Genomic DNA, 13,497 nt, shown 5'->3' with positions numbered 1-13,497 from the left:
AGTGCAATAGTGCACAAAATTTCTTCCCATCTCCTGCAGAGATTAGCTGACACTGCAGCATGCAGTCTGATGACCCTGTCTGAGCATGGATAACTACAAATGTGATTAGTGCGAGCATAAAAGTATTTAGCCCTTTATAAATGCAGTTTCAATAAATTCCAGATCCAGGACTGGGTCTGTTTGTTCATTTATTTTCAGTCATTGATCAAATGTTTAAATGCTGAAGTTAAAGGGAGACGCTGAGTGAGTACTTCACCTGTCTTGGAAATCACAGCACATTTCTCTATCTCAGACAGCAACAGTTGGTTTTGAAATTCATGTGTCGATTAAATACATTGCTACAGCAAAAAGATAGGGGTTAGGGGAGGAGATTAGCGATGGATAAGATCTGCCCTATTGGCAGAAAAATACCTGACAGGAAAGCCAATAAATACTTCATTTTAAACATTTTAATAACATTACAGCTTAAGGCCATCATGATCTATGGTACCACCTTTACCAGCCAGCTACTGAGAGACAAGAAAAGGACAAAAAGCTTTGATTCTCAGGTTTTGTCAGAGGGGAGGGGGCGGGTTTAGCTATTGGTGTGGTGCTGGGGCACCCATGTAAACCGTTTGAACATGATTTAGGCTGCACCAGTGCAGATCACAATTTGTACCAGTGCACTCTACGCTGGGAGTTTGCCGCAACATAGGTGTGCTACACAGATGACTAATCCTCCATATGGACAAAGCCCTAAAGCAAAGGTGTCCAAACTCAGTGAGCTAAAAGAGCAGCCCTTATTCACAAACCACGTTCCACCCAGCAGAAGGCAGTCACACGTGCACGCTCACTCACACAAATATCAAAAGCACCATGCACCAAAACAAGCATCTAATGCAGGGACCTGAGTTAGAACCAATTAAACTGGCCAGGTTTGCACACCTGCCTGCTTCTTGACATGTGTAAAAATATCAGATGCCTCTCTCCCAGCCACTGAGTTTGTAAATTCTAATCCTTGTTGTTGTCTAGGGACCAGAAACGTAAATGGGGATTGCTTCCCAGGGACCTTCACAGGAGTGAAGCTGCTAAAGGAGACAGATTCAGTCAAATACATGGGCATATGCATATGTGTGCTCAGGGATTCAAAAGTACATATAAGTGTGAGGGTCTTGATATAAGTGCATGCCAGTGTGTGAGTGGGGGATGGTATGTCTTCTCTACCCAGGAGTCTATAATAAATGAGAAACTAGGGAAATTACAGCACTACAAGTGACAAATCACCGAAAGCTCAGCACTTGACCAGAGAAACAAGACTTTTTTAGTTACGCTGTTGTTGTCAAGTTTGCATTTGCTAATGTCTATTTAATTCCAATACCTAATATACTCTTGGGAGAAAGGATGAGTGTGTTAAAGATTCGACTGGCCCTTCAATTAAGGTGTAAACGTCCATAAGAAACATCTCTGAGACTCTCTAGAAGTCCACCAGTAGGTCTAGGGATGACCAGATTTGCCAGTCCTGATATTTCTAAGGATCCTTTTGGGCTTTCTTTATGCATCACAATGAAGCAAAAGGGGCACAAGCTCTTTTTAAAAAATCATTTGTAGCTTGCTTTTATGAGACTATATATCTTGGAAACAGTTAATTTCTATGGAGAAAGAGATCCAAGACTTTGCTTCCCAAGACAACTGTGCCTTGCCCACCATATAACTAGAAAATATTTACAGCAGGTCTTGATTCTCAGAGGACCAGAAAGTACTAAGAAAATCCTTGGAGGTGTGCACAGATGAACACAGTGGGAAGGTCAAAACAAGAAGAGGGAGCTTCTCAGATGCAGGAAGTGTGGGAACCTTCCACTGAGTCTACTGCTTGACAGACATCCACCCTTATGGGAAAGTCTTGTAGAAAAAATAACCAGAATAAAACCAATAGGGTGCTATCAAAATGTGATACAGTTCTGTTGAAAGGACTCTGAAAGCTAATGGCACTCCAAGAGGAGTTTTGCCACTGGCCTCAGAATGGCCACGACTTCATCCATAGAAATGAACAGAAAACAAGACATTTTCTATATGTTTGTATAGCCATCCAACAAAATTCTACAGAAGAGAGAAAACTCTCTATTAAATTCTACAGGATGGTTTTCAAATAATCCTATAGAAAGGTTATTGTTTTCTACACAACCCTACAGGACTAAGGGAAGCATCAATCTCTATGCATCAGCTCTACTATTCAGTAAATAATGCATACTTCCCATGACAGATGACCATCGCAGGGGAAAAGTGATGTTATAGCATCTTCTTTCACACACACCCTGGAAATCTGAGTAGATCATACAATGATCAGAAGAAAAAATAAAATAAGCTTGAGGAAAGGAAGACAGTTTCGCCAGGTGGTCGTGCCTGTTTGAGTTGTGGCAATATCTGCATTCTCCTTTGGCACCATTAAAAGTAAAATATGGTGCACTGTTGTGACAAGAATATAGACGAGCTCACAGCAGCTCTTATGTGTTGCCAACTCCTTCTCTGCTGGGTTTCCCAGCTCAAACCATGCTAACTGTATTTGCTGAGTTGCCCCTGTCTTTTGCCATCTTCCTCTGCTCAGGCCCAGCGTTCCTCTCATTTCCCATTGTGTTCCTTTCTCCAGGTTCAGATCTGCACTGTCCCATTGAAAAGACCTGGTCCCCTCCAGCCCATTCTCACTCTAAAATTCAGATCCACTCTGCAGCATCACAGAAGCTGCCCTGGTCAGCCATGTCTCTCCAGCACACTAAGGGTGTCTATACTACAGCTGAGCATGTGCCTCCCATCACGAATAGCTGGATTTGTGCTAGTGTCACTCAAGTCAGCAGTGCAGACATGGCATCTCCAGCTGTGACTCAGGCTATACCACAAGAGCAGCCATGCAGCCAGTCAGAATGATCAGCAAATCAAGGATTTCCTGGCCTGTCTCTTCCTTCCCTGGTTTTCTCAATCCCAAAAGTCTCCTCTCCCTGACGCTATACAGTAGCTGCCTTTTATTCATTGGCTGAAGTGGGTGGAGAATAAAATTCAGGAATCCTGCAGGCAGCAGTAACACATTTGGGCTTTGTCCCAGAAAAATGTAGGAGGCTGAGCCCGCCTGTGAATTATAGCGCTGTGCCAGCTGTGTTGAAGTTCAGGTTGAGCATCGCTTTTTGTAAAGGTCACCCGTTCCAAGCACTTTGAAGTCCACATTCTTACTGGGATTGTCTTGAAATCTGCTGTGCCTCATGTTGATGCAGAGTAGGAATTGCAGACCAAGTTTGGGGTAATTTTAGCAGAGGGTTCCCAAGAAACAACCCTTTCCCCAAATCAGCTGTTTACAAAATCACCTGGTTCTTCTATTTATTTATTGCTTGCACCAGGGGCACAAACTGTGGCTCATATTGTTCCCAAATTTTATCCCAATTGGGGACTGATCTCAGCCTGTGCATGGCACCCACTGCCCTTTTGGGGAAGCAATACTGGAAAAGTCAAAGGGTAAAGATTGTAACTCCAAGTCGGCACAAGCTGAACTGATGCACCTAGATGACTGAAATGCTCATGACATCAGGACTGGACTCTCTTGAAGCCAGAGGCTTTGCAGGCAGTCTGTTGTGCCAGTAACTGTGTGGCTCAAGGTGACATCCTGTGGGACATGAACCTGAGCTGACATTTTGAGCACTGCCCTTGGTGGTTTTCAGAGGACGTGTGCTATGCACATCCTCCACCCCTATTCTGCAGGGGCTCCCTTTGGAAGTCAATGGGGATTTGGGCATTGACTTCAATGGGGCCTAGGTGGAATTCCTTAGCAACCACATCCTCAGAGAATAAAAGCAAAACAACGCTTGTAGCCAATCAAGGTCGAGTGTCCCTTTGGATACCATTGCACTGTGTTGGAGGCAGCAATTTCCCACACAAAAGAGTGGAACTCAGAGATTTTAAGACCAGAGGGGACCGCTCTGATCATCTAGTGAGACCTCCTCCAGAAAACAGGCCAGAGAACTTCACTTAGCAATTCCTGCATCAGGCCTGTCGCTTCTGGTTGGGCAGGTGCATCTTTTCTAGAAAGAACTCAAGTCTTGATTTAAAGGCTTTCACATGTGCTCATGAGTCTACCACATCCCTGGGTAAATCATTTGAATGGTTAATTACTCCATTGCACCTTATTTCCAATCTGAATCTGTCTGGCCACTGCTTCTTGTTATGTCCTGGCCTGCTAGTCACAAGAGGCCTCCACCATTCCATTACAAATGTGTGGCCACCACTACCACCGCGAGCTGCAGAGATCAGAGAATTCTTGTCCTTCTGTTCCAAACACCACAACCCTCTAGCACACAAGGTACAAGAGAATCTTTCCTGTGGCTGTAGCATTTGAACGTATATCTATGGCCACTGGAGTATATGCTATGGAAATCCCATGTTAAAGCATTGGGTTTTTTTAGAGAATTTATTGGCATGTGCACCTCCAGCACCACAATGCTCCCTACTGAATCATTTGCAATACCACTGCTTGCAGCGCCTGGGTTTTCTTGGGAGATTTCCTAGTCAAAGACTGACCTAGACTAACCCTATTTAACTTGAGAGAGCTGACAAGATTTCAGCCTGAGGCGGCATGGCTGCAGGCCAAGCTAGATGAGTACTTATAAAGGGGACTTTGTGGCAAAGCCAAATAGTTCTTATCTGCGAGCGAATATGCCAATGAGCATCAGCGGCAAATGAGACAGCCACTGCAGCACTCCTTGGAGACGTATTCTTTATCACATGTATCCTTTTAACAAATAAAAATGTGTACATTTAAAAACCTTTTCAGATCCTCCCAGCCTATACAGCAAGAATGGATGAGTCCATGGAACATCCTTATCACATGAAATGACACCTTGTATCTAGGAGCACATGTTGCAGCAGGACCGTTAATGGAGCGACCCACGTGGCTGATGATTCTTTGAGGCGTTGTTTGCAAATAAGGCAAATTCCCACGATATTGCAGGAATCATTGTGATAAGAGCCGCTAACATAGAAAAAAACTGTTTTGTTACCAAGCTCAACAATGGAGAGGTTTCTTCTGGGTTTCAGCTGGGCTTCAGTGATTCCATAGTGAAACCCCAGAGCATCAACCAAGTCAACCCTCACTACTCCCCTGAGGCAGGGAAATCTGTCCCTCCCCAAACAGAGTTCAAAAACATGCCATAAATTGGAACACCTCCTCTCCTCTGTGTGGGTTATTCCCATTTAGAGAAGAATGGCCCCACAGTATCTTTGGTTTAGAGAAATTAGGGTAATCAAATGTCATGTCTTGGCTCCTGCAATGGTTAGGAAGGATTTCACATCTCCCCCAGCACCTTTACTACCTGAACTGCAAGTTTTCACAAACAGCTGCCTTAGACAAATCCTCCATATCCACTGGCCATAAAAAAGATCACAGATTAAGGGTTTTGGAGGAGGACAAAACCAATTGATAGGCCAGGAAATTATGGAAAGACAAAGGTGGTGGCGAGGATACACCTGGAGTAAAGAACCGAATAACATAACAAGATAGGCATTGGACTGGGCTCTCCAGCGCAAGAGGTGACAGGGTAGGCCCAGGACAACTTGGAAACATACAACAGAAGCAGAAAGGAAACCTGTCAACATGACTAGGGAAGAAGCTACAAGTAGGCCTATGCTTATGGTGGTGTGTAGGGTACAGACATGGCATGCCTATATATCAGGGGTATAAAGAACAGTATAGATGGTGAGGCACAGCTTAGGCAAGTAGAGTAGAGCAGAAGGCCCTACAGGCCTGAACCCCTGGGTACATACTCTACACAGCTCTCTACGTGTCCAAGCAGCGCCCACCTCTGTGCTATTTTTAGCAGTATAGCGTCCCGCTGCCTCCTGGCTACCGGAACCTCTTACTGCCGCATGTAACTACACATCACAGTGAGTTTGGATGCAATCTGACATTCAGTATGTCATGTAGCTACATGAACCCTACATGCCACCCCAAGTACAGACAAGGTATAGACCGCAGCAAGAAACCGGCAAAGAATGGAAGGCCTAGGTGAAGGCCCGAGGGTCTACATGGAATAAAGCAAGTTTACCAGAGAATCTCAACGTACATTACCAGCATTGACACAGCCTCCCAACCCCTTGGTAGGCAAGTGTCACCATCCTCATCTCACAGGCAGGCAGCTAAGCTTCTGAGAGACAGGGGCAGGCAAGAAAGAGCTGAGGCAGCATCCTGCAGATCTGAGGAAGATGTAGATAGCCTGGTGGGCAGGGGACAGGCAGGGAGCAAAGAGGTTACCACTTTTGCTCCTCAGCCTTGGTCAGGAGACTCTGAAACCAGCTGATAGAGGCCCTCAACTCATCACACACTGCTCCTGAGGGCAATATCACTTGGAGGTTCAGGAGGACCAACTGCATCTCACCTACAGCTGGTAGTGACTGGGTAGACAGACACCTCTGGTTTCCTGACTCCCCTGTCTGCCAGGTGGTGTTGCTGGGTTTTAGCCAATGGCTAGCATGGAAGCGGCCAGCTCTTGAAACCCCATTTCCACTCTCGCCTGCCAGTCAACCAGCACCTTGCCGACCCTCAGCGCCTTCTCCCTATTCCAATGAAAAACAACGCAAAGGCCCCAGGGGAGAGAGTGCTTAGCATCTGGCAGGGCTGCTGATGTAGCAGAAGCTGCAAAGAGGCTGACCCAGAGTGAGGGGTCTGGACAGGGAAGAAGAGTTGAGGAACTGAGAGATGAGATGGGTATTGGCAGATTTTGGCAGACAGGAACTCATGGATTTGAGGCAGGCTGTATAGTAAGGCGTCTACTCCATAACGTATGCAGATTGCATGCACAATTTCTGCAAATGGGATTGGTAAACGCTGTACACTGTTTCTGGCTTTTTCCTGCCACTCTAGGCAGACTGGAGGTATATTAGACAGACTCTGTGGGGTTCTATCCAACAGAAGCAGATGCAGCAATTCTGACCACTGCAGCTCTCTCTGCATTGCTACCACCTGCCAGCTTTTGAACTAGCTACCTTTGGATGTACTTGCCCAATCTGCCTCTTGAAATCAGCCATTAATGGAGGTGTCCATCCACATATCCAGCCACCTCTTCACAGTCCAAATTTCTGGCAGGTTGTTTTGAAAATCTGACTCCTCATGGGACTTTCTCACTATTGTCCTTCAGTCTTTGGTATTAATGTAAAGATTTGTACGCTGAGCAGTTGTATGGTATTGACTCCCAGGGTGACCAGCAGCTACGAATAAGATCTAAAGTTCGGGGTTTAATAACAATAGCCCCAATTTGCTAGTGTTGCTGTGGATTTTTTTCAGAAAGGACAGAACTGCCTGGGTTTAGCAAAGAGTGAAACAAAAGTTCAGGAGAGGACAACGGCAGTACATAATTTCCATGATAGCCTAGTTACACATGCCCTAAATATATCAGGATTACCTTCTTTTCCTGCTTAGCCACTTTGCAATTAGCCTTTCACACCCAATAAGTGGAAATGCACAATAAATGAATTAACTCGCAGCCAGAAGAAACTCTGCTTATGGAGGCCAAACAATTGCATATGCTGCCTGGGGAGAAGGTGTGCTAACTCACTCTGGATTACAAGTGGTTTGTAAGTGGCTATTTTATTATTAAACATAAAACGTTCACAATAAAATACCTAATGATAAATCATTCATAATATTTCACACTTGCAGTGCGTTTCACCTTCGAAGACAGTGATTGATTTGCTTATGTATGTAGGCAAAAAATGACATTAAGACTAAGAGATTTCAGGCCAGCAAGGGCAATATGGGGATAATATAGTCTGACATCCTGCATAACACAGGCTGTAGAATTTCACCCAGTGATTCCTGCATCAGCCCCAGGTTGAGCTAAACCCGCTCTTTTAGAAAGAGCTCAAATCTTGAGTTAAAGATTCCTAGTGATGAAGAATGCATCACATTGCTGGGTCAGCTGTTCCACTGGTTAATGATGACCATTGTTAAAAATGTGTGCCTTGCTAGTGTGAATAGAATACAGGTGATATTAAGGGTGAGAGTACATATCAGTAATCTGCAGGTTAAAAAAAACATTACAGAGAGGTGGGAATTATCCCTAAAATAAGCATTAGTAACCCAGGAAATTCAGAGCCACAAGAAATCCAACCATGTTAAGGTCTGAAAATGGGCAATTAAGGCCCCCAAACCACCAGACTTTTGCCTTGTAGTGATACCCTGCAATCATGAGGAAGGCATTTTAGTGCTTCTGATCCCAGATTAAACCAATTCTTAAAAATAAATTAGGGTGAGTTTTTTTTCATATTTTCTCACACCTGGTGTCGGTGCAGGTAGGGGATATCGGCAGGAGGAAGGGGCTAGTAGCAATGCCAAGGGCAGTGGGTGGAGACCAAAAATGTGCATGAGGTCTAGAGGGGAAGAGGGTTGTATGTTGCGGGGAGAACAGGCTATATGGTATGCAGGGGTGGGGACAACGTTCCTGGAGAAGTCCTCAGAATGCAAAGACATCGGCGCTCAGGCACCGGACTCCCTAGGCCAACACTTCACATAACACCAGTGTCCCATCAGAGCCCCTCTACCCGCTAGGCCCACATACATCCCTGCATCCCCATTCCATCTCCCCACTGCATCCGACACAGCTGCTTTATTCTTCCCCCATCCCCATAACATTCTCCTTGCTCCCCCAGTACCCGAAAGCAGCACTATGGGGAGCCAAGAGGAGCGAGGAAGCTGCCATGTGGTGACACTGCGGGGGGGGGGGGCACGACGAGGGATGTGAGGAGCAGAGGAGCAGGGCTGTGAAGGCGCAGGGTAGACAAGTGGGGAAGTGTGGGGCATTATCCCTATCCCTCATTTGATGGCCACATGCTTCAGAGGAAGCAGAGCCCAGTGGAGGTCCCACACCTGTCAGCCCAACAGCCCATTCAGAGCAGGGCTCCCCTCTGATGGAGCCCAAAAGCCAGAGGTACAGCCATAGAACCTTTAAAAAGCTGCAACAATGAGGGTTGAGCAATTTGCCAGTGAGAACCTACACATCCACAGACCCTCTCATGCTGACTCATTACAACTAACGGAAATGAAGCATGCAAATTAGTTAGGGAAGAAGGGCCATGATTGATTAACCTCCCATGTGACACTGCTCCCTCCCCTTTAATTTAAAGGAAAGTTTAGAGTTAACCATTATATGCAAGCAGGGGCGGCTCTAGGTATTTTGCCACCCCAAGCACGGCAGGCAGGCTGCCTTCGGCAGCTTGCCTGCGGGAGGTCCCCGGTCCCACGGATTTGGTGGCGCGCCTGCGGGAGGTCTGCCGAAGCCATGGGACCAGCGGACCCTCCACAGGCATGCCGCCGAAGGCAACCTGCCTGCTGCCCTTGCGGCGATTGGCAGAGCGCCCCCCCCGTGGCTTGCCGCCCCAGCCAAGCGCTTGGTGTGCTGGTGCCTGGAGCTGCCCCTGTGTGCAAGTCCTATAGAATTTAATAAACAACAACAACAACTTACTAAAGCAGCCCAGATATAACACAGTGACCATGTGTGTTTGTATCCCCGTGTGGCTGATCCACAGCGGTTTGCTGCTTGACCCAACTAATCAGCTTGGTCCCTTAGCTCAGCTGATAGCTGTCTTTACTGAAGAACTAGAGGGCCAAAGTTTGATCTCTGCTGATGACCAGATCAGGGAGTCCTTCCTTACAGATTCCTACAGCAGCAATATAATTGTCTACTAAATGCTATTGGGTGATACAACTGAAGAGAGAGAATATTGTTTTCTAATATATCCTAAAGCCCTATTTAATTTCTATACATCCCTATTGATTTCCTCCCTATTAAATTCCATAGGGCTTTCCCATAAGGGTGTGCAAAATATGCAGAATACAACAAACATTGCTGACAGATCCTAAAATTGCAGCTTTTACGATTCCCCTACACACATAAAGCCATTGCTTCCTCTTGGTCTTGAAGCTGAGACAGGGTTTTGGAGGAATTTGCTATGTGTGTTTAAATAAGCAGTATTGCCAGCTCTCACGATTTGATCATGCTTTGCAATATTTGGTGTGTTTCTTAAAGCCCCAACTCCTGGAGTCACATGAATACATAAAAATCTCAGCTTTCATAATAAAAGTTTCTAATCTTCATAGTGGCAGAGAAGAGCTTAAAAATGGCTCAAATGGACCCCACAGGTTCCAAAAAAAAATTAGATAAATAGAATCCCAAATGTTGTTTCTTTAAAATCATCATTTTAAAGACAATCACGATTCTGCGGAGCTGACTAATAGTTTTTGAGTGCTCAGGATTTGCAGCACAGAGTCAGACACAGTCTCTCATTCACAAATTGTCCCAGCAGCCGTCCAGGCTCCTATCCAACCATCCACTCACAGGCAGGGAGAATATGCTGTCAAACAACACACATGGCTCATTGAGTAGTCTCTGAAGTAAATTTGCAGTCACTTATAAAGCTTTCCATTAAATCCCCAGCCCCCAAAAGCATTTATCTTTGTGTGGGTCTCTCTCTATGTCAGTGTAGAGTGCCTAACACATTGTGAGAGCTGCTAGAATACAAAGAAATTAATAATTATTAAGAATTATATTGAGCGCTGTCAAACCCATTGAGTTAAATTAAGGTGTTATAAAGGACAATTTCTATTCTATCCTTCAACCACTGCTGAGTTGGCATCACAGTTTATTGTGCCTCAATCAACAGGCGCCTCTCAAAGTGGACAAACAGATGAAATAAACTGGTTTCAGACAATGCTAGTGCTACCTTTTCCCTATCACAATTAAATTCTCTAAAGTATTGAGCTGTTGGTAGGGTGCAAAACACCATTATAATAAAAGCTGCATTTATCTTCGTGGGTGGAGCAAAAATATCTCTCTTCTTCCTCAAACAATTTCATTCACATTTAAACCTCACTAACAACTATTGCCCCAAACTCCTTGGCAGCAGAAAGCGATGCCCTGGAGGAACTCACTTCAGGAGTAGGGCCCTACCCCATTTTAAACTTCAGCATTTGTTCATTTATTTAGCTATGTCACCATTCAAAAACAAGAGTGTGATGTGTGTGTTTTTTAATAATGAGAAAAGTATGGGTTCCTCCCTCCCACAACTCAGAAATTGATTTTATTCTGATTTTTCAAACACATTTCCCCATTCTGCCAAAACCAAATCATAGAAAAATTCAGACTGAAAGGAGAATGTTTTGGGCAAGTTAAGGGTGTGTGAAAACAAGGGGACACCATCACCAGTGACTGTAAAGTGATATGGAGCCATTGACTTCAGTGGAGCTGTAAGCTGACTCGAGAAGACAAAAAAGGTTTGGTACTTCAACTTGTCAGCCTTGACACTAGCTCATATAACTCTGCTAGCTGAGAAATCGATGCTATGCGTTGCTATATAGACACCTCATAGTTGCCCTCAAAGTATGGTTTGGAATCATTTACACACTTAAGGTACATGTTTGGAGAATCACCCTGCATTAGCAATAATTTGCATACTTATGGTAAATGTTCACAACACAATCTACACTTTCACTTTGTCATTTAATTGCAGATTTTGTTTAGGCAGTCACTAGGAAAGTTTAAGTGTGAGAAATGCTAAGTATAAATATTGAAAGAGCCAAATGAAAACCTCTCCAGAGCTTTGTATAATGGAACACAGTGGTTCCCGGCCCTGTAGCCACCTTCTATCTAGCCAAGACCCACTCCCATTTAACTCAGACACCTCTTCCCAATGTCTCTATAAAACTCAGATGCCAGGCTGAGAATCCATGGTGCAACATATCAGTACATTCAACCCATTAATGGCAATATCTTCAAAAAGTGCCCAATATTTTTGGGCGCATGCCCAATTTGAGATGCCTGCTGCATTGGTTTTTGTGAGTATCACAAAAATACCCCCAAAAAGCATTCATTCATACGTACACATGAGTGCCCAATTTGAGTCACAATGGATCTGATCCATTATTACTCTGCTCTGCGTGTGGTCATTTACTCTAATGCAAAGCAGGTGTAACACACAAATATACTGATCTAGCAGCATTTTATACCCACTCTGCATTGGTATAAGCGCCTACACCAACTGCAGGGCAAAAAATGAATTGGGCCCACTATGTCTTATGTTTGGCACCCAAACTGAGCGGCTACAGCTGAAAGCTGTTCTTCATCTCCTCCGCTCACACACAAAGAGTAACAAAAATGATCAACCTCAAGAAATTCAAAGCCTATAGTCCCTGCAAGAGTTCTGATTTCTGCAGCTCAGAGCTTCCCATTGGCATGCGGCATATCACGGTGCATCACAAATTATAACCAAAGTCCATTGCAGATGCCTGCCTCACTTCGCTTGAAGTCCCATTTTGCTACATTTGTCAATGTGTCAGATTATTTATCAGTGTCCAGGGCGTGGGGGCACTTGCGCTGGACAGGAAAGAGAATGTTCTCTATGGGGTTTTTTGAGGAAAAACTGCTGTATTAAAATCAATTCTTTCCTCCGAAAACACAAACAGGTAAAGAAGTCCAATTGGAAAGACAATTATGTGATATTATCCTATTGCTTTGATTAATATCCACCGTTCACAGAACACACAAATAAGTACATGCATCTTTCAAATGTCTTGTCCAACCAATGCCAAACTTTAGAGAAAAAATCCTCTCTGGCTTGGACCAAGCATGCACAATTTCTAGGCAGGCTAGTTCAGTTGTGGTGCAGTTGATGGGGTTCATAATAATAAGACAGTTTCATTCACAAGCATGTAAAGACCATTGTAAGGTTACGGCTAACTAGAAGCTAGGTAAATGCTTTAATACTTCCCAATCATATACTCTGGCAATTTGAACGGTCTGTCTAGCTAACCCAGAAGGCTAAGATTGCAAGTGCAAGTGTAATACTTACTGCCAAAGCCAGCAGGAAACTTAATGAAGTGAGGATAATTCCCATACATGTTTAATCTTCAGTTCATCCCTTTTTTTTTTTTTTTAATACAACTGCCTCTCCTCCGACTTCAAAGATCCTTAATATTCAGCGCAGTCTGGCAAGCTTGGGGCAGTGCTCTGTGATACCATGGAATCCCTGACAATGCCAGGGCAGCTGCCTCCTCGAGTCTATAAGAGATCCTCCAGACGAGAGACTTCATAGTATCTTCAAGACAGTAGCAGCTGCCGTCTGTAATTTGGCATTCTGTTCTGCTGCTTTCCGATTCAGCTCAGGGCTGGGCTTTCGCACTCAGCTGTTACAGCTCCCTGCAAATTCACACTGCACTATCCTGGTGGCATAATCTACCAGCTAAGAGAACAATCGATGTATGACAGCATCGGTATAGGTCAGAAATTCAAGGGGAGGGGGAATGAAATTGTTTGGGGAGTTGTGGTTTTTTGCACCAGTAAAAATGTGATGCAGGTTATTGTAACTACTATTATTATTAAAAGCAGCAAAGAGTTCTGTGGCACCTTGTAGACTAACATACGTATTGGAGCATGAGCTTTCGTGGGTGAATATTCACTCACGAAAGCTCATGCTCCAATATGTCTGTTAGTTTAC

General features: G+C 44.5%; 1 protein-coding gene across 1 annotated transcript in view; it reads right to left on the bottom strand.

The window, feature by feature from the left end:
* Positions 1-12,901, bottom strand: part of RXRG (retinoid X receptor gamma) — a 53,390-nt gene extending 40,489 nt beyond the window's left edge. Inside the window, exon 1 of the mRNA XM_030572615.1 lies at positions 12,853-12,901. Coding sequence (XP_030428475.1) covers positions 12,853-12,901 — 49 coding nt within the window. The remainder of the gene's footprint in view (positions 1-12,852) is intronic.
* Between the last annotated feature and the right edge of the window lie 596 nt (positions 12,902-13,497).

This window comes from Gopherus evgoodei, chromosome 8, assembly GCF_007399415.2.
Source record: "Gopherus evgoodei ecotype Sinaloan lineage chromosome 8, rGopEvg1_v1.p, whole genome shotgun sequence".
NCBI lineage: Eukaryota > Metazoa > Chordata > Testudines > Testudinidae > Gopherus > Gopherus evgoodei.
The sequence above is the reverse complement of the archived record's forward strand: the minus strand, read 5'-3'. Positions and strand labels throughout refer to the sequence as shown.